The 18994-nt window shown below is 37.2% G+C and overlaps 1 protein-coding gene across 6 annotated transcripts in view; it reads left to right on the top strand.

Moving 5' to 3' along the window:
* PDE1A (phosphodiesterase 1A) overlaps positions 1–18994 on the top strand; it is a 157201-nt gene that overhangs the window by 18873 nt on the left and 119334 nt on the right. Inside the window, exon 1 of one of the 6 annotated variants that reach the window (XM_061455133.1) lies at positions 5658–5727. The exons of 4 other annotated variants lie outside the window; for them this stretch is intronic. Coding sequence is in view for 1 of the 2 variants with exons in the window: in XM_061455116.1 (XP_061311100.1) it covers positions 18628–18680 (53 nt within the window). In the remaining variant the exon portion in view is untranslated. Of the gene's footprint in view, positions 1–5657; positions 5728–18079; positions 18681–18994 lie in introns of those variants that run through there. One more of the 6 variants, XM_061455116.1, reaches the window with a different exon arrangement.

Below are 18994 nucleotides of genomic sequence, written 5' to 3'. Positions count from 1 at the left end.
GAGCTTGAATGCTTTAGAGCACTTGAATATGTGACGTTAAATACGCCAATAACAATTCAAGTCACCAACACTAATTGGCCCTCAGAAACTGTAAATAAAGAAATTAATTGGACACTTTATTCTTACATTTTGTTAAGTATCTTTAGAGGTAGCAGCTTTACATAGCATTGCCAAAAATGTATGAGGGGCTAGACGCAGGCACACTTTGTGAAAGTTATGGTAAATTTAAAAAGTACTATTTATATTCATTTTGGATTATTTTCTGTCAGTTTTCCAAATTTAAATAATGTTAAACCCGTAATAAATAGCAGGAAAACACAAAGGAGCACAAGTAAATAAAAAAAACAAACATGGCATGAAATTGATACTTGAGATAAAAATTAAAAACTAAAAAGGCATCAAAAGTAGAGCAATACAGTCCATGTTTAAGATAGGTATTGTAAATGCAGAATCTCACAGAAAAACATTTCCTTACCAAAATCTGAAAACAAACAAAAAACCCGCAAAACTAGATCATCAGCTCCTGTACAAGTTGTATGCTTATAAACACTTGTTCTTATTATTCACAGTACAGCAGCTAAAAAGATGTTGGAGGTTTCTGGGCATTAACCTCTGGGCTGTTTAGGTTCCTTGCTGCTGGTATAGCTTTAGGCTGCACCACTGTTAGTGGTGTTTCTTCCTGCCAGTCATGCAAGTGTGATGAAATGCAGGATATTGACAATCAGAAAATCCACAGCATTTAATTGCAACAAATGTTTGGGCATTTCATGTGTGAACTTGTAGGCTGTCAGTACTCTTTCATTCAACATTTACTGCTACTCCAAGCAGGCTTTTTTAAAAAAGATCTTTATTGTAGTTCTTTGTATTTTTGTGTCAGGGTCAGGAGCAGATGCTTGAACTTTCTAATCCCCTCTTGTCAGATCAGTATGTGGGAAAATCAAACAATGCTGCCTGCTACTTTTAAGCTTTTCAGAGACCTTCTTTTTTAGTGGCTGTTGAAGAACATAAATGTGAAAATATTCAAGCCAGATGTTTGCTGAGTATCTCTCCATGTTCATGTAATCCTCAGTGCTCAAAGGCTTTGAGGAAAAGCATGAAGAGGAAAGTATTTCTTATCCCTCTTTAAAAGACACTTCTGATTCTATTTGTTCATTAATGCCATAGTTGAATAAACCAGAAAATACTCCTTTGCTTCTGTATAACTGTTCTAAATCAAAATTTCCAAACACTGTTTTATTAGTTCACCTCTGTGAAGAGCATAGCTATAGAAACTGTGCTCAGGAGTGACTGACAGGTCTTAGTTTTTAATTAAATCTCAGATAAATAGAGAAAGAAAAGCTGACTTTTTAGGAGGTAATTGGGGTGTTTAAGTATCCAGCCTTTAACTTTTGATGTGAACTAAGCAGAGGACTTAAAGCACTTTTGATTGTTTTGCCTCAATCTGTGATATTGATAAATTTCACCATTACAAGATTCTGCTCAGATAATGGACATTAATAACAGTAATTATGTTATTAACAGACAAATAACACTAATTATTTCACTGAAGTATCAATTTGTTATAAGAAACAAATTCAACTTTATTAGCTATTCTCCTCCTCATAGATCCATTTGCATGTAACTGAGTTTGTGCAGCTCTTTAATCATATCCCGTAGCTTAAAACTTGTCTTAGTTCTTGTTTAGCATTTTTTTCTAGGCTTTATTCCATGTTTCCTCCCTGTACCACTGTGGAAGACTTAATATTCTGGCAGTTTAAGTAGACCCTCAGACCACATCTCTAGAAATTCTTGGACTTCTGTTATCATTGGCTTTTCTTCCTTTTTTCTTCCCTTCTTTGAGCAGTTGTTTTCTTGTCACATTTTTCTTGTGTCTGTTTTAACCCTTGGTCTAGAAAAATATGCTGCAGCTTTTTGGACATGTGCCAAAATAAAAAAAGCTTAAGTGCCAGGTTCTTAGTTTTAAAATAAGACCAGCAAGAGAGTGAAATGATTCATCGCTTCCTGGCAAGGGTAATTATTACTGCATTCACCATTTATTATGTATTTGCACCCCTTAAAGATGTGCTAAATATTACTGTAAGTTCAGAAAGTTATCGTTTTAACTGAATCAACTGATAAAAATCAGAGCACCGCAGGTGTGTGCTTTAAACAGGAAATGATACTATCTCCAGGACTTTCACAGAATCACAGAATCACAGAATCCCAAGGGTTGGAAGGGACCTCAGAAGATCATCTAGTCCAACCCCCCTGCAAGAGCAGGGTAACCTAGAGTACATCACACAGGAACTTGTCCAGGCGGGCCTTGAATATCTCCAATGTAGGAGACTCCACAACCGTTCCAGTGCTCTGTCACTCTCACAGTAAAGAAACTTTTCCTGATGTTCACATGGAACCTCCTATGCTCCAGTTTACACCCATTGCCCCTTGTCCTATCACTGGACATCGCTGAAAAAAAACCTAGCTCCATCATCCTGACACTCACCCTTTACATGTTTGTAAACATTGATGAGGTCACCCCTCAGTCTCCTCCAAGCTAAAGAGTCCCAGCTCCCTCAGCCTCTCCTCATAAGAGAGATGTTCCACTCCCTTAATCATCTTTGTAGCTCTGCGCTGGACTCTCTCCAGCGGGTCCCTGTCCTTCTTGAACTGAGGGGCCCAGAACTGGACACAATATTCCAGATGCGGCCTCACCAAGGCAGAGTAGAGGGGGAGGAGAACCTCTCTTGACCTACTAACCACACCCTTTCTAATGCACCCCAGGATGCCATTGGCCTTCTTGGCCACAAGGGCACATTGCTGGCTCATGGTCATCCTCCTATCCACCAGGACCCCCAGGTCCCTTTCCCCTTTGCTACTGTCCAGCAGGTCAGCCCCCAACCTGTACTGGTACATGGGGTTGTTCTTCCCCAGATGCAAGACTCTACACTTGCCCTTGTTGAATTTCATCAAGTTTTTCCCCGCCCAACTCTCCAGCCTGTCCAGGTCTCACTGAATGGCAACACACTTTCGGAGCTGAATTCCTTGGAATGAGCTGCAAGAAATGTGTCACATCTGTGTAAAAACTGTATATGCTGAGGTTAGGGTAGTGGCTCTGCAAAAGAAAGTATTTCAGCTGGTTTAGCTGTTGTGTTTGTCATTGTTGGAAGCTGACTGCTGAAATGTGAAGCTAGTTCCACCTCTTAGCTGAGTGTTAATTCACTGCCTAAATGGGGACACTGGAGATACAGTAATTATGTTTAGTATTCAATTTGTGTATTTATCCTGTTTCAAGCAAATTACTTGGATCTTCACTCCTACAGCTGCTCCTTGGCAATTATAAATAAACAAGGAACGTTATTGTAACAAGGTATAGTTGAAATTTCTCTGTATTTTGAACCTTATAAAAAAATGACTCAAAGCATAATTGGTTCTGCCTATAAGTCAAGATGCAGATTCATTCTCACCAGTCATTGCTAAAAGTTTTAAACAGAATTCAGACTTGATAACATATCAATGTATCATTTCTCAGATAACTTCTGTTGCAAGATCTTTGGGGTAGCAATCAACTTTTTGTTCTGTTTGTATAGCAAATGGTACGATGATGTCTGTGTCTACCACTGGGAATTTTGGGTACTATCACAGCCAAACAAATGGTTAAAGTACTTTATTAAAAAATATTACAGTGCTTAAAATTTTTTCCAGGTTGTTAAGAATACATGCTATGCTAGTGAAAAATCCTTACCTAACAAGTAAATGCTACTCTTTAGTATTTTGGCATTTATTTTTGCATGTCACCTGGGTTCTGTTCATACCCAGCAAGGGTAGGTGCAAAGAGCTGCCTTTATTTCCCCAATCCTGTGGCATTCAACTTCAGCTGAAAGTCTTTGCTATAAGCTTAATTGCTGCACATTAGAATCAAAGCCTTCCCAAAACATGCAATTAAAAATGGGGTATTCAAATGGGGTTTTAAAAGAGGCAGAAGGGAGAAGGCAATTACTTCAGTGGCAGTAGTAAGGGAGGGAGAAGACCTAAAACTCCCCAGAAGTGATGGGTGCAGATTAAAATAGATATAATTTTGTTCTTCATTACAGTAATTCGATAGCTGGAAAGGATGCTGAACACCTCCTATGTTTCTACATGTCTCTACATGTGTTTTACTGTCCAGAGTAGTTATGTCTTTGAACCTTTCTCCCCACAACCTGTATGAGACCGAGTTGTAAAATTTCAGTGCTGTTCCTCCTTACTCCTCCCCAAGTCATAGATGTTGGTGTAGAGTTTTTTAAGAAACAGTATAACCCTCTTTGGGTTTTTATCTTCAACTTATCTTCAACTTAAAGGGACTTATTGACAGATGCTGTTACTGCATTTTAATGTTGCTTAACTTGAAAGATTGCGTTGTGTTGATGGGAGAGGTTAGGTAGGTTTGCTGAACTGCAGACTCAAGATTTGTTTTTTAGTTAAAACCAAGGTTATGATTATGCAAAAGTATGTATAAGCCTGTGATTTAGGGAATCAGCCTGGTTAAGTGTAGTGGCTGCCTTCTACAAGGGTCTTCAGTATTTCTAACTGTGATGTGGAGGTTTATTTGCATTACAGACTGAGCAAAAGTCTGATATCATTGATAGCGTTTGTCAGCAATCTGGCAGAACATAATTTTTCCTTTCCTGGCACAGATCACATTAAGAAATTTATCAGGGAATATTATGCAGACTTAAAATCTGTCAAAAATATGAATGATGCTGTGACAGAAACCACCTGCATAGCTCATGATGTTCTTGGATCAAAGTAGCAGCAGGAAATTGCTGCAGTATTCCAAATAGTAAGTGTGGTGTGGAACAAAGCACAAACCTTGAGAACAAGTTGATTCTTACCCTTTGTCACTTGAAAGCAGTTTTTGAAAGCTTATACCAAAGGATATACTGAATTTATGCAAGTGCTAATAAGACATAATGAGTTACATGTCCACAAATCAACAAGCTCTATATGAGACTAGGCCATCTGATACATAAGAAGGATGAAAAAGATAGATGAGACTGCTTAGGAAAGGTTTTCAAAAGAAACTATTGCTATAAGGTCACTGAAATGAAAATTTGCTTGATACAGGAGAAGAAACAAAGGAAGAAAGGAAACCTTGTTCTTTCAGAGAATATCCATTAAAATCAAAGCACCTTTTGAAGGGCAGAAATTTCATCAGCTCCCAGTGTTGAAACTTAGGCACTCTGAGTTGAAAGTGTTCGGTCCAAGATCAGTCAATGGACTACTGAAAAGCTCAGGGCTCTCAGGTGCCAGTCCAGAGTCTTCTCTCTCAGTCTACACAGTTTACATTTGTACAACAAGGAAAAATAACCAGGTTACTTTTACCATTAATTTATTCAAAGTGCCAGTCACTTCGCTTAACAAAGGACATTCTTTGAAGTGGTCAGCTTCCACCATCAGTATGGCATAAGCATACAAAGCTTTGTGCAGTGTTAGCAATAACAGGCTAAATCTAAGTTAGAATCAAAGTTTCTATGCATTCAGATGTCACTTCAATGTCATCATTTTAGATTAATCTAAGAAAAACTGCATATATACTTGCCACTCATGATGCCTGTAGTTTATGAGGTGGTTACATGCATTTGTTGAATTTATGTTTTATCCAATTCATATTTATATTTTACTTGTCAACATCACTTTAGATGGAGTCCGAGGAAGAGTCATTGCTTACAACAGTTACCAATAGAAGGATATTTTCCTGCAAATTTGAAGGTATGCTTTTGATACTAGCTGGCCTAAAATTAGATTGCGAATGTGATTTGTTTTCTGTGTGATAGCTTTGCCTTTAGAATTAGTTTTCCTTCTGCTGTTGTTACTGTGAATTAATACAATGACTTGCTTCATCACTTCTTTTGTTCTCTGGTTCCTTGAGAAACATTCAAATAACCACTTTTAGGGCTTTGAGGAACTTTCTAAGAGTCATACACTGGCTGGCAGCTACATTTGGGAAAGGGTTATCAAAGGTTTGTTGTCAGAATAGGAAGGTGCATCCACTGGCTCTGAAAGTGCTCTGACACAGGTACATATTTGTTCTATAGTTTGGAGTATTAACTTACAGCAAGAGCTGCAAGTACAGTGAGAGCAAAATTAGAATTCAAAATACTTGTGGTCCAAAAATGCAGTGGAGTTGCCAAACTTTTGCCACACTTAGGCAACAGTAATCAGCTGTACAAACACAGGATGGGGGAAAACTGGCTGCATTGCAATACCACAGAAGAGGATCCAGAAGGTAATCACAAACTTGAACAAAAGTCAACAGTGGCCTGCTGTTATAAAACAGGTAAAATAACATGCTGGGAACTACAATCTCTGCTAGCACTTGTGAGCACTGTCACAGTGATCTGACTCTACAGTTCGTGAATCTCTTTCCAAATACTGGTTGTTGTCTTGGCTTATATTGTTTCTGATGGTTGAAAATACTGCTTATATATCTCATTTTGAGCTCTACATGCCCATCACAGTGTTACTTTTGAGAGGTTTTGTACTTTTTTTGATGTTCACAGTGTCAACCTGAAGAGCAAAATGTTCTTTATTTGCAAATCTAACTGGTCAAGAGCAAATGAACTATTTCAGTAGTATCATTCTGAGGTATTTGTCCCAGATCACCATCGTAATTTGTTTGGTTTTGTTTTCAGGGATTCATACTGCATGTTTGTGTTAATGAATCATTAGGTCTTCCCCTTTTCATTCTTTTCAAAGTTACGTGTTTGCATTTTTAAAATTTTCAGTTTTAGATGCAATGCAATTTTCTTCAGCCTCTGCGATATAGTTTTGCTAGTTAGTGTGCTTGCCTGACCTAACAGGAAAATACTGAGATGTGAAGTGCATTAGACACAGTTATTCTAAGAACTAACCCTGCTTTCTGGCTTATTTTCTCACTGCTGGCAGCCATTGCTGGAAGAGACCAATGAAGCACTATTTAAATCTGCAATTATTCCCTGTGTTTCCAAAACGCTTCAGCTCTCTGGGAGCTTTTAATGGCTCCCTTCTTGCAGTCATGTTTCTTGCTTTTGATACTCTGAGCCTTGGAAGTCTAATTGATCATTATCCCTGATCCCCCCCATGGCTTTGTAACATAAGCTTCTGTACAGCTCAGTCACTGTTTGAACTCCCTCTGAATCCTGCTCTCCCTTCCCCCAGAAAATATACTTCTGCAGACCAGAGACATCCAAATGACCAAAACAGTGATTTACATAGTAGTACGAAAGACAGACATTATCAGAAATAGAAAATGACTTGGTTTTATATAGACATATTCCTGGTATTTCCATGGTCTTCCCTGTACTTCTTTTTAAAAATGATCATGCCAAAACAGCTTTAGCAGAATTGACGTGAGTAGCCCATACTGTTTTCCTTAGGCTATATGATTTTGTGAAATGGTTTTCTTTAATCGTGGTTTCTGGGTTGGTCCCAATAATATAACTAAAAGAATAATTTCCTAAGGATCAAAGAATATAATGGAAGAATTCATGTAGCTAATCTGGATAAAGAAATAATGCAATAGCATTTTATTGATCCAAGTGAGAAGAATTCTTAGTTGTAAGACATTTTACTGACAGGAATCATGTGGGTACAGACACTTGCTTGTACAGAGTCGGGGTGAAAGCCAGGTTCATAAATGTCTCAAACACTCTGTAAGAACGGCTGTTAAATGAATAATTATATTTTAGTACTTGTCATGTAGTCATTAATTATAACATGCTCATTTCATTTTACATACTATTTTAATGCTCACCATTGTTAAATACACTCTTGATTGTATGTATCTGTAGAGTTAAGTCATTCATGTACCAAAACAGGATCATTCTATGTCATTGAATGTAAAGTTTTTAACTTACTATGTCGGCTTTGCAGTAAATATTGTGAGTTACTTCAAGTAAAACTCAAGAATAGGAGCATCTGTCTCAGTCTGAACACAAGACTTACCTGAACACAGGAAGTTCAAGCAATGTGCCTGAAGAATCTGATCAGCAGTATCAGAGAAAACGGTGCAGCCTCAGTCTTGCACCATTTGCAGTGAGGCACAGGGCATTGACAGGTGAGCACTGGATACTGAAAGGTTGATTTGACCCATGCCTCAGTTGAAGACTTGGAGAAGATACTGTGCTAAGTGCCCCTCTGAGGGCTGAGTGGTAGTACTAGATGTTGTTCTCTTTAACATCCCTGTTTCTGAGCTGCACTAGTCTGCTAACAAGGCATATGCAGGGATGTTTAGCATCTTCATGGCTCATATTATTCTTATGCAAAAGGGTGTAATTACTCACTCGAAAAATAGCAGTGAGCTCCACTAGTATTGTGGCACATCTGACAGATGTTACCCCCAGTTTCCCCAGTTCAGGGCTTTTGTGGGGAAAAAAGGTTAAAATACAGTAGAGGGTGTGTTTTTCTATAGGTTGACTTCAAGATCCACTAAAACCTGTTTCTTTAAAGGAATAGAAATAGTTCTTTCCTGATTCTATTTTAATATTGCATTTTTTATTTTCCACTGCAGATGTCCTGATCAGTTAGGATCTATCATAACTGCATAAGTCTTTTCGTTATGAGTATGGTTCACCACAAACAGTGTATTTAATGGGTAATGGTCCATCTGCTCTTTGAGAGCCACAACTGACAGTGAGTTAATCATGCAGTGAATGCCACTGATGTTGGGTGGGACTGGTGTTATAAAAACTTCTCTCTGATGTGAATGAAAGGATTTCTGTTTTCTAAAATGTCCAAGGTGACTCTTCTGCAACTTATGGTGGGAAATACTGAATTAACAGAATGTTATTTACACCCTGTCTTCAGTTCAAATAACATAAAATATTATACAGTGGTCAGTATTAATCTAAAATTATTTTCCATCTGTTGTCAATATGTTTTTACATACTGGAAAATCTTTTTCTTACCTAATATTATGTTTTAATTTAGCATTCGGTAGTGACTCATGGCAAGTTTAATAATTCCATAAAAGACATTAGTACACAGATTTTGTTAAAATTTCTGTTCTTTGTTGCTTTTAGTTCAATTTTAGGTCTTTAGTATGAAAAACATCAACTCATTCTTTGGTCCTACAGACCACAGGTAAGGAACTTAACAATGCCTTGCTGTGTGCTTTGTCTTTTTAGTAGATAAGCAAAACAGTTCATTTCCTGGTGCTGGGAGCATAGTGCATTACATGTATGCTAAATTCATATGTAAAACAATTGTATGAGTAATGAAGCCAATTACATTGCACCCACATTCAAACATCTCAGAGAATTTAACTAAGAAAATTAGTCTGCCTCAGCTCTGAGTTGAGGTAAATTGTGGTATAAATTTTATGTAGTTTCTTTTTATTTTTTTTTTTTTTTTGCAGTTGGTGGTTCTAGTACAGTTATGAAATTCATTTTTCTGAAATGAGATTTTAAGTATATGAGTGAAGAAAAATGTGTTTCCATGAAGAAAGGGAAAAGAAAAAAATCTAGGCAGAGACTTTACAGGAAATCATGACTCATTCTTTGTTTATAAACTATAATGCTTGGTGTGTTTCACATTCTGTAGTTAGGTTCCTTTTATTTTATATTGCTAGCAAACTTTGACCCTTGGTAAAAAGTGTGAGCACTGAACTACATTTGAGCACTGTTTTTATTTTAAAATAAAAGAATTGTTGACTACACAAGTGTTATTCTGGCAAGCAGATTGACTGACTGTCAAAATTTGTCCAAAGGAGTTAACAGGTCCTGAACACAAACACACTAGTGAACCCTTTTTCAGGATTGTTACCAGTGATTTCAGGAGGAGGTACAGTGTATTTCCCACACTAATATAATAATACTCACTTTCTCTTGCAAGAAACTGAAGGAATCTTTGTTGGTTTTGCATATCTGCTTTTAAAATCAAATGAGCTGATGCATTTGGCATATGTTTCAGTTTTCTCATATCTAGACTACAGTTAGAAGGCGACCCTTGTTTTCATTGTTTAGTCATACTAAAAATTAAATTTACTCTTAGGGAGAGAGAGAAATGTTGATATTCAGAAAGTCTACATTTCTCCTTTGCTTGTTATTTTTCCTCTCTGGAACTGCTATTTCCAGGTGAGTTTTCTTCTGGGTCTCCTTAAGGATTTGCTAGAAGAAACTTCCCACTAGTCTTCTGTCACAAGTACACATAAACTTGGCACACTTGGAAGAATGTTATCACAGTAAACAGAGACTTGGGAAGAAGCGTGTATTGTGTTGGGGAAATGGTGAGCTGGTATAAGGGGGAAAATAATACAAGTTATTTATATGTAGAATATAAAACTCTCTGAGTCTTCTTGTCTTTGAAAAACAGTACTGTGTATTGCAAAGGCCATAATAGAATCTAGCTAGAAAAAAAATAAAAATCAGATCATTACTGTATGCATTACATTTTGTGAATATCTTTGTAATAGAAAGATAAGAGTGATCAAAATGTTACTGTATTAGAATAATAGATTTCTGAGTCATGCACAAGACATTTTTTGTCTATGGCCATGTTACATATTCTGAGGATAGAGCTGAACTCAGAATTTCATTTATCACTATTTGTAAGACTTTAAAATGATGAATGTCAGATTTCAAGACATCTACAGGGAAACTATTATTTAAAAGCAATTTTAACAATCAGGAAGAAAAGCTCTGGTATTATTAGTGCTGGTATTTTAAAGAAACGGTTTTATAAGATAATATATAATCACCCATAGGGTTTTGGATGTTGCAGCTTCTTTTGTATGCAACCTATATGTGACTGAAGAACAAATAGTTGATAGAAAAAACACTGCAACAACTCCCAGATACTGATAATGTCTAAGGGAGAAATGCATGTGTGTATACTTCCAGGAAGTTTTCATGTCACTCAAATTGGATGCCAGTAACCTAATGACAAAACCCAGAAAGTGTCAATAATTGTGGCTAGAACTGAGTATTTTAACCAATGAAACTGAAGTTCCAGAAAACTAAGAAATAGCTGAACTTGAAGACCATGATAAAAGGCAGCGCAAAATAATTTCAGAATCAAAAATGCATCAACTCCGTCAACTTATTGTATCTAAATGAGAACTGCCTGAAAAAAAGCCCTTTGAAAAGTAATACTTATTTTTCACACACTGTTTATCAGAACAGGACTACAGTTCTTCCTGTTGTCTTGCAATGGTTTCTCTATTATGTATGACTGATGGTTGTTTAAATTTTGTTTCAAGTTCATACTCTGCCACCTACATAAAAATTTAAAATTGGATTTGAACATGAATTAAGAAGAAAAACCTATGTAGTATAGAAGTAGTTGTCATAGATTCTTGCCTGTTAGTTCCAGTCTTTTAGCTGAGAAATATTGTGTTTAGGGAAAATTGATACAGCCTGCCATATTCTTCTGATTCCTTTTAGCATAGCCTCTGTTCTATTAAATGACCATTTATTTTCCATGGGGAACTGCAGCTTAGCAGAGAAATTATTTTGGTCATGATCTTGCTATTGCCCAATAGCCATTCTTAACATACGCCTTAGTTACTCATGTTTTCCTTTTTGGATCATTTTCAAATGATAAACTATTTTTTGCTATATTTAATTATTGTACCAAGTATTTAAATGGACATACACATGTATTTTAACCATTATCACATTATCTTGAAAGAGGTTAGCCTTTTTTTTTTTTTTTGCTTCATATTCTGTAGGCCATCTGTGCTAAGTCCCAGGCTTTTTATTACCCTTTTTCCTCATAAAGAGCAACAGTACGCTTGGTAAGTAGTTGCTCTATTGTCCAACATATAGTTGCCATTGTATGTGTACATTTAGAAAATACAATTGCAGTGCTTTCCAATAGAGACTGAAATTCCATCCGCCAGGGCCAATAATAATATTGCACTGGCTCAAAACCAAAGAATGCCATGTTTTGACTTATGTGTCTCAGTGCTAATTTAGCATCATATATCCCAAAGGAATTTCTTTCTCCTTTTCATTTCCCTTCCCTTCCTTCCCTTCTTATCCCTCCTTTCCTCATCACTAAAGACCCTAATAATATCAGGTAGAATAAAACAAAATACAGCTTCTTCAGAGGATTTTTTATTAAACGGGAAAAACCAATGTACCTAGGAGACTTTAGTATTTGTATTTTTTGGTATTTCTACTAATTTACTTTTAACTTTGTTGGAGTTTTAAAATGTAGTACAATATAAAAGAAGTAGTAAAATACTGGGAAGCTTCTTAAGCCAAGTTCCTGTGCTCCAGTCTGAGCAGGAAAGTCTTAGCAGGGAAATTAATCTCCTGTGTGACGGCATTGACGTAAATCTCTGCTCAGTTTGTGTGTGCATGTAAACAAGGAAAGCAAGAGAGAATAAAACAATTTTATAAATATTCTTACTTATGAGTGGTAAAATGGGAAGCCAGAACTTGAAGTTCTGCACAACTTTTGCACAGAGCTTTACCACATGTACTACAATAGATCCCCTAACATTTGCCAACTTTTCTATCTGCATTCTGAAGGAGTCACAATCATCTTCAGTACTGTCTATTTTTTTAAGCTTGGAGAAGTCATTAGGTTAAGTTTTAGAGTGGGTTTTGCTGAACAGCAGCATGAAGAAAGAGATTGAGACTGTCCTACACATTTATGTACACAGAGTGCAGTAAGTGGTTAGTGAAAAAGCTTTCTGCCTGATCCATACGGGAAGAACTGTGCTGAGGAATATGGGTACCTGTATGGAGAATGTAGGTAACTATAATTTATCTCTTAAATCATTACACAAACATTTTTCTGGTGGGTAGTATTCTATATTAAGCGTGATGTGCTTATGGTAAAGATTACCCTTTGTATGGCAGGCAATCACAACATCTCCTAGAGCATTTAACTTGTGTCTGGGAACAGTGCAAGACATCAGACACCTAGGCAATTTTATTAGCTCGATACAGACAGATTTAGAGACCCTGTATGTGGACTGGAAGCTAGGAAAGGGGGTGCTGAGAGACATATCCCTCTCATTATCATGAAAAGCCTGTGACAGCTATTCTGTCTTGTAGAGTGCATTCTGTCTTGTAGAGAGCATTGAGCTCTTCTTGAAGAGAAGGCTCTTCCTTGCTGAAGGGACAGTGATGGCATAGATGGATTTCACATCTTTTCCTCCAGTTTCTTTTGCATTGAGTTTAAATGCTTACCCTGTGTGCAGACTTGATGGAGTGGATATAATCCATCAATCACATGAATACCTAAATAAAAATCTTGTTGCACAAGATACACTGGTTTTCTACTGTAAAAAGTTTCCATTTCATGCACTAGTTAGTCATTTAATCACATTACAAGTTTCATAAAAAGTAAACTGGTGCAAAGTATTGTACTGAAAAGCCAAATAGGATTCTTGTCACAAGTCCTGCTTAAGATTTTTGTATTACAAACCTATACATAAAAAAAAAAAAAAAAAAAGGAAAAAGAAAAAAGGAAGTAGAGAAGCATGTAGAAGTATGTTGTCTCCCCTCCCCCATTTCAGTTAGTCAAGAAAATAAATGGATGCATGAAACTTAGCTCTCTGCTTGTTCTTTTGTTGTTCATGAACAATAGGGGAAAGCCTCTGACCCCTTGCTTTCTTATAGAAGCAGGGCAGAGATTATGGCATTTAACGGATTAGTACTTTTAAGTGCTACACTTCATTGCCAGAATTAGGGACCAAAGTTCAAAATGTGGATGAAGTTGCAAGTAGATGAAAGAGTCAAAAGCCCAAATGATACGGTTTGTTGGTAAATGGTTTCACATACATAAAAATCCCAAACTAAAGAGCAGGTTCAGCTAGTAGCTGATAATAGCAGTTGGTTACCAAAGAATTTTAGAACAATGAGGTTGGTAGGTGTATTCAGAGATTATTTACTCTACTTTCTCCTCCAAGGCAAGGCTAGTAATTTCTGAAGTGTGTTTACACAGCCTTTTAAAGTCTATCCTTAAAAACCTGCTCATTGTGATTCTGTGAACAGATCCCCTCAGCAATTAATGTGCTGATTATAGAATCATAGGCTCTTAGAATAGTTAGGGTTGGAAAGGACCTTAAGATCATCTAGTTCCATACCCCCTGCCATGGGCAGGGACACCTCACACTAAACCATGTCACCCAAGGCTCTGTCAAGAACCTTGTATTTTCAATGAAAAGTATTTTTTCCACCTCTGAATCTTTATTACCACAGCTTTATAGTCCTATGAGCTATTTTGCAGCCTGTTATTTCTTGACCACAAGGATAAGGAAAATAGTCTGTTTCCAAAAGCTTACACAGCTATGTTTATAATCTGGAAGATTTTTAGTTATGTTTGCTTTTACTTTTCTTTAGGGTACATTATGCATGACTTTCTGCCTCTCCTCATATGAGGTGTTTTCTAGATTTCTGTTTTCTCAAGGTTTAGTCCAGTATGTCTCTGCTGAATCATGTTGCCCCAAAGCAAGAAACAATGCGTCAGGTGAGCAGAGAGAATGGGAGGTTGTTCTTCTGGATGATACTGTCTTTTATATGTCTCAGGGTGATGCTTGGTCTTTTTTTCATAAGACTGTAATAGTAAGTTTAGTTTATTTGTGATGATTCACTGCTACTTCTCATGCATTTCTGAAGAAGTGCTGCCTAGCCAATGGCCCCTTATCTAGCAGATTATTGTGTATGCAGAGCTTGGTATTTTTTATATCCTCTTTTTTTCTGACCGTCTCTGCAGTTTATCGAGAGCATTCAGAAGAGCTTATTAGCTTAATATTGTCAGTGCTGGACTAAGTATATCACCTATCTCCATCTAAACCATTGAAGAAAATAATATTGTGTAGGGCTGGTCCTGGGAGAGCAAGCTTCTTAGATAAATTATCTTTTTAATTTGACAGAATTACTACTCTTTCAGCACAGTTTACCAATTATTTTTCTCAGTTACATTCCAACAGTTTCATAAAGATGATTTCTCCTTCCCCATATGTGGTTGATCATACATTTTTAATTTGTCTTCCCTTTCTGTTGGTCTCACACCTGTCTTTCTTTCTACAGAGGTAGATGAGCCCTTAACCAGCAATGCCTACACACATCTTCATTAACCAGCAGATATTTTAGCTAGAAAGTAGAAAGAATCAACTGTCTGACAGATTGCTGGTTCTTAAATTTACCATCTTAATTGCCCATATTTTTGAAATTAAAGTAGGAACAATAATTACATTTCCAGACTTCTGTCAAAGAGCTACAGATCAATAAGAAATATGTGGCATTAAAACAAGCAGAATTAAAATATTTTGGGTCCTAGCTCACATGTAGTCTTTTGCCTTGAGACATAGTACTAGGTATCAAATTACTTAACTATTGCTGTAGGTCTTGAGGTTATGGAAACTCAGGTTTTGTGAGTGGTCAAGTATTACATGCTTTTAGTCCCAAAAGTTTGCTTTCACATGAACATATGTGTGGGAGATGAAATAAAAATAGTTTACATTACATAGAAACGGCAATGGTCATTGGTTGCAATGGGCAAATGATAGCAACAATAACTGGAAAATAAACTGAAAAAACCCCAAACAATTCAGGAGTGTTCTGCTTGAGTTTCATCCACTGTTAGCAAGTTAAATAACATAAAACTAGGGCATCATTTAAATAGTGGTTTACCATTCTAATTACTGCTGAAAGGATTAGTCTGAAGCAAGAAATATGATGAATGTTACTTATGGAAGACTTCTGAAAGTTGCAATACTGCTTTCAAGCAGAAGGCTTTCTTATTCTAATAAAAATGCACCTCTTCAGGCATTCTGTATATCAGGTCCAGGTATATCCTGGACAGTTGACTGATATTGCTCCAATATACTCTAATATAATCTGCAAAAGGTTACCTCCTGGTAAATTTTACACGTGATTTTTCCACTGAACAATTCAGGGGTAATCTCAGTGGGACTCGGGCTTCAAGCAGTCTGGTCAATCTATCATACCTTTCTGGAGTGCCCTTTCTTGGAGAATTTGTTTGAATACTCATTCAACATGTAGACACGATTAGGAAGAAAAAGTCAGTGGGTTGTTACTGTGTTGAATGAAAAAAACGGTCCAAGAAGTCTTTTTGGAAGGTGAAAACCAATGCAATTAAAGTGAAGTTCTGTGACCATTTTATATTAACATTTTCTTTCCCAGTCTTTTCTTTAACAGTTTAAAATTCCTAGAAGCCAAAGTAATTACACTGCAGGAATTTCACCTCCCCTAAATAGTACTTTTTACAGTGCCATGTTTCAGTGGAAGTCCCATGAACAACAACGTGCCTTGGACCAGGCCAGGATAAATTTACTTTTAAGATGCATAGTAGTTTCAGGACTGATAAAACTGCTAGATGAAAGGTTGGGGAGTTCAGTGGAAAAACATGTTTAGTATAGCTCTCACTGAGAGTTTGGAGATCTTTTCTTTTCTTTCTTGAAACTCTCAGAAGATCTCAGGATTTTTACCCTAATCTACAGATAATCCCTCTGAATAACAGAAGTAAAGCAGTCCTACATACATAATGTGAAGCAGAAAGGGAGGTTTCTTTGTAATTTTCAGCTTTCTCTATAGAGAGTGAGTGAACACACTTCAAAAAGCAGAAATTAGTTTGAAATTCTAAAACCCAGAGCAGGAAAACTACATGAATCTTGGCATGCAAGAATAAGTAAGATTATGACTACATGAGAGTCTTTAAAAATATGACAACGCTCTGCACACTGCATGTTGTTGAAGAAGGTTCTTCATATCGTTCAAGATCTTGGCAAAAACTAATCTGTGATCTGAAAAAGGTAATTGTTTTCCCGATGAAGGTGTATTTCTCTCCACTTCTCAAAGGAGTAGGAATGAAGAGTGGGGCAAGGTGAAACCTGAACTGACACAAAATAACTGATGGTGGCTTGACTTATAATTTTTGCTTTAGTTAATTACTCCATGGCTGCATCAAGAAAATACTTTTTTATTGTGTGGGGACCAGCTGCTGGGTCTTCTCAAGCTAACCAAACTTGACACTCTCACTATGTTGTATAAGCAGTATATATTAGGTCTAGGAAGAGATTTTACCCATTGCAGTAAAACCCACTAAACCACTAAATTTTCCTTTGTGGAAATACTTATTACTGGAATATTTGATATCTCTGTATATAGTATTTTTTAATGGAATTGTTATTAAGTTAATAATTACTTGTTCATAAAGTAGTACAGACTTTCTTGGTCATGTATAGTCGAAGACACATCTCAGTTTACTTATCTTGCCTTTTCTGCAGATTTAGAGTATCTCTCAAACTTAATTTAATACTACCCAGTGCTATGCACTTAACTGTGTCAATCTACCACTCTCCTCCTATCCCTCCAACCAATAATGCAATTGCAAAAGCTACTGACCTTCCTGATCCTACTTGCTTTGTATTAGTAGCTTCACTTAGTACATACTTAGTGCTTCTCAAGAGTTAGGCTGCAAGGAAGCTCTAGTGCTGGATCACAGGGAAGCAAGAACCATGGCAGGTCCTTTCCTTCCCTGGCAGGAAGGGGGCACATGGTGCCAGGGTACCGTCCTGCCACGGTGCGCAGCTTCACACGTGATGATGGCTTGCTGCTGGTTCAGTGCTCCTCTGGCTGGGTTCCATGTTTTCCGTCAAGCCGTCTGCCAGTACAGCTTCGTTATGGCCCTTTGACATGCCCGGGAAATGGCATCTCACCTGAACCACTTGTGACTTCAGTTTACTGAGATGCACGGTCAGCTGCTTCTGCTTTATAGTTTTGTTTACAGCCTGTGTTTGCTGCGGTTGAATACTTCCTGATTTATGTCAGTGTGATGTCAGAGCAAGCCTTTCAGTTTGGATCTCTGTTGAAATCTTATCTTGCAAACAGTAAGAGTTTGCTACTGTCAGTATCTGAACATGGTCATTTCTGTTTTCCTCACTTTAGTAGCATCAGTTTGTTTTATATAGTGATGGTCCTACCAGCTGCAAACACCATATTCTGCTTCAGCCAAGTCTAGGTTATTAGGTTATGAATGCTAAAAATTATGAGCAGTGCTTTAATTTGCATAGTTATATCCACACATCATCCAGAGTGAATAAAAGCCAGATTGCAAAATAATTACAATCTCTTGAAGTAGAGCCAGCTTCACAGACCAGATCCATCTGTCTTCATTAATTTGTATACAGTCCTTTTACCAGAACAAACTTTCTGAAGGTACTCACATGGGAATGCTGAAACAGCTGCACAACTTTTATTTTGAAGAAAAAAAAAGTTGAGCCTCAGAACAGTGTGTTTAAAGAGAGAGAGAGAGAGAGTGACTCTGCATTTAGGACTTTGACCAGCATGTGTAAGAAATGCTCTCATGGCTGTAATAATCTAACAGTTTTTTACCTGGATAGCCCTTGGCAAAGCTCCTCTTTTTCCCTTATACAGTTGAAAGGAATCCAGTGTGATTCTGTACTTCGATCAGCTTGACTCCAGTTTTGCACAGCCTGCCCGCTTTGGTAGTGCACGGCCGTGCCTGGCTTCTTGTGGCCTCTATGGCCCTTTTCTGCTCCACTGTCAGAAAGAGGGAGGGAGGCTTCCCCCAGTACCAAAATATCATTCTGTGTGCTCTCTGCAGCAGAGTAGCAAAGAACAAGTTTCCTGATTACTGCCTCATCTTTTTGGAGTTACTTGCTGGAAGAAGTCTTTTTCCCAACTTTAAATGGATGATTGTGTTACAATCAAGAAAAAGCATCTCCAAAGACCAATCTTTAGGTAAGTGATGCTATTATTAGTTTGAACTGAAAACGTGATGAGCTTTACTCTCTGCATCCTGTCTGTTAGCTTAAAGTTCATATGCAAATACACAAAAAATTGTTCAAGAGAAGGGTTTACTATTGTGTAGCCTAGTAATGTATCATGGGATTTTGGTGCTCAGAATATATTTTTTTCACTTGTTGAGACTTTATGGAAGTTCCTTTTCTTCTTCTCCCTATCATCTGCGTTCTCTGAAGTTTTGTGTGGGATTGTCTTTATTATGAAAGAGGAGCAGCATAGCTCTTGAAAACTTTTTTGTGTGTGTTTTGTTT

The sequence above is a fragment of the Pezoporus flaviventris genome, unplaced genomic scaffold (assembly GCF_033815535.1).
Source record: "Pezoporus flaviventris isolate CSIRO_AGI_PZ_B2104156 unplaced genomic scaffold, CSIRO_AGI_Pfla_v1 ptg000001l, whole genome shotgun sequence".
Lineage (NCBI taxonomy): Eukaryota > Metazoa > Chordata > Aves > Psittaciformes > Psittacidae > Pezoporus > Pezoporus flaviventris.
The sequence above is the reverse complement of the archived record's forward strand: the minus strand, read 5'-3'. Positions and strand labels throughout refer to the sequence as shown.